We start from the raw sequence: 2,184 nt of genomic DNA on the forward strand, positions 1-2,184 counted from the left end.
TTCTTAATTATATTACCAATTCTATACTATAGATGCTTTGGTTAGTTAATTAGGACTATAAAATTATATTTTTATAGATGACAGACCATTACACCATTACAGATTAGATTAGCCTCTGTTGAGTACATTAATGATTCTCTATATAAAAGAGAAACACATATGTTATTGTTAATTTTAGAAGAGAGGCTATCAGGTTGATTTAAAAAAATGTAGATTATAAGTAATCTTAGTAATTAGGCCTTTGTGGGAAGACCACAAAGTTTTAATATAAAAGTCAACTCACATAAACATTGCGAACACATACAATGTAAAAAGATGACAAAGAAGTAAAGATGAGGCCTGTAAAGTCACTGCTGACTCAGTAGTTTTCATGACATGTACAAAAACAAGTTGCTGCACAAACAAGTTTAATTTAAACAGTTTTTTTTATTCATGTTTGTCTCCTACAAAAGGTCTAAAGTGAAAAAAGCATAATCACATTTTTTTTTACCATTTTTTTCATTTCCATTTATTTAAGAACATATTTAAATATCTTACTCTTAAATGTCTTCATTTTTTATCACATGTTTCTAAAGTTAAACCTTTAGAGATTTTACTGTTTTTCTTTTCTTTCTTTCTTTTTTTCCCCCTTTTATGTCATATTAACATTTCTAAAGTGAAACCTTTAGAGAATAAGACAATTCTGGAAAGTGGAAAGCACATTGCCCGACAATAAGGTACGTTATATTGTACGGCAATTCCATTTTTAAAAATGTCCGAGATGTTGAAGTCCATTTTTTAAAAACGCTGCTTCGACGCACCGCCGCGTCCTCTGCGTGTCCAACGCATGCGATATTTGCTCTGTGGAACAGAGGCAAAACTCGCTTCTCCTTCCTCTCCAAACCTCATCCGCACAAAGAATGAGGGCCATTGTGTCGCTCTCGTGGCATACCTGACCTCATTTACATAAAGAATGAGGATCATCTTGGCATGGACGGGACGAGGAACGACGTAGAACCGCGAGGGCCACTCGGGCCTGCCTCGCGCTGCCTGGACGGTTCAGCCTCCTCAGGAGCATCCAGGGATGTGGAAACATCAGCATCCTTGCTTCGAAGGATGAATCGAGTATTCCTCAAGGTTTACAGCATCTCAACAGAGAAGAGTAAAGCTCCAGATCAACGCTCGGGCAGAGTGATCTCAGGAACCCACTCGTTATAGCTGCGACTTTCTTCACAGAACAGGTGAAGCTTCTCCAAAGATGGATCTTCCCATGAGTCCTCAGATGGTTTCTGTTAACACAGAGCAGAAGGTTTTAAAAAAAAAGGACAAGTGTTGACACAAATTAACTTGCACCTAAATGTTAGATATGAACATGTTCTCACCGTTATAAGGACACAATGCACGTCCTCGAGTTGACCCTTGGTACCAACAAGAGCACTGAGACGTTTCAGGTCGTTTACTCTGACGATGCTGATGTCGTTGTCAAAGCAAAACGCTTGGATCAGAGTAAAATGGATCTGCAGAGCGATGTCGCACTCAAAGTCATCAGTGGCCAACAGGCAGAAAGACACACTATCAGGATCCCTGTGAAAACAAAAGTAGGTTTGAAATGAGTTAACCCGTACAGCAGCATGACATGGTTAAATAGACAGGAAATGGAAAAGTTCCTCCAAACTTACTCGTTCATTATTTTTGCGCATTCATAGACGCCAACAGTAAGGCGCCCCTCCGCCTTGGCAGACAGCAGGGCTTCGGACAGAGATTTTCCTTCATTCACCATCTTGGTTTGTATTAAAGTAGGACGAAGCTGTGTTTGAAGTATATTAGTGGCTCGAGCAGAGCGAAATAAGTTGTGAGTGAGTTTCCTGCTGACACGCGAACAGTAGGCTACTTATAGAGGGATAGTGGCACGCGTTTGCACCCCGCGTGCTGATTGGCTGATCTAAACAATAAAGGAAAAAGGACGTATTCAAGGCGCGTGCCTTTAGACTTGCGTGACATCTATAGAACTGTAAGAAAGGATCAAACTCTGATCATTTCACCTTTGTCCTAATTAAATAGACCAACTTATTCTACTCAAAAGACGTGGCATAAATTCAACAAGATCAGAAGAAATACGCGCATGTTGATGGGTAGCTGTCATGAGATAGTTTAGAAAAGTTCACGTTTTGCGAAAATGAGTTAAAACATTTAAGCATTTTACTA

General features: G+C 39.4%; 1 protein-coding gene across 1 annotated transcript; it reads right to left on the bottom strand.

The window, feature by feature from the left end:
• Positions 1–550: 550 nt before the first annotated feature.
• On the bottom strand, positions 551–1,847 carry LOC132130716 (growth arrest and DNA damage-inducible protein GADD45 gamma-like). Its single transcript, XM_059542512.1, has 3 exons — positions 1,659–1,847; positions 1,362–1,563; positions 551–1,268 (listed from the first exon to the last, which is right to left on the bottom strand). Exons 1-3 carry the CDS (start codon positions 1,757–1,759, stop codon positions 1,155–1,157), a joined length of 417 nt encoding a protein of 138 aa, XP_059398495.1. The 5' UTR covers positions 1,760–1,847; the 3' UTR covers positions 551–1,154.
• Positions 1,848–2,184: the final 337 nt, after the last annotated feature.

This window comes from Carassius carassius, chromosome 47 (assembly GCF_963082965.1).
Source record: "Carassius carassius chromosome 47, fCarCar2.1, whole genome shotgun sequence".
Lineage (NCBI taxonomy): Eukaryota > Metazoa > Chordata > Actinopteri > Cypriniformes > Cyprinidae > Carassius > Carassius carassius.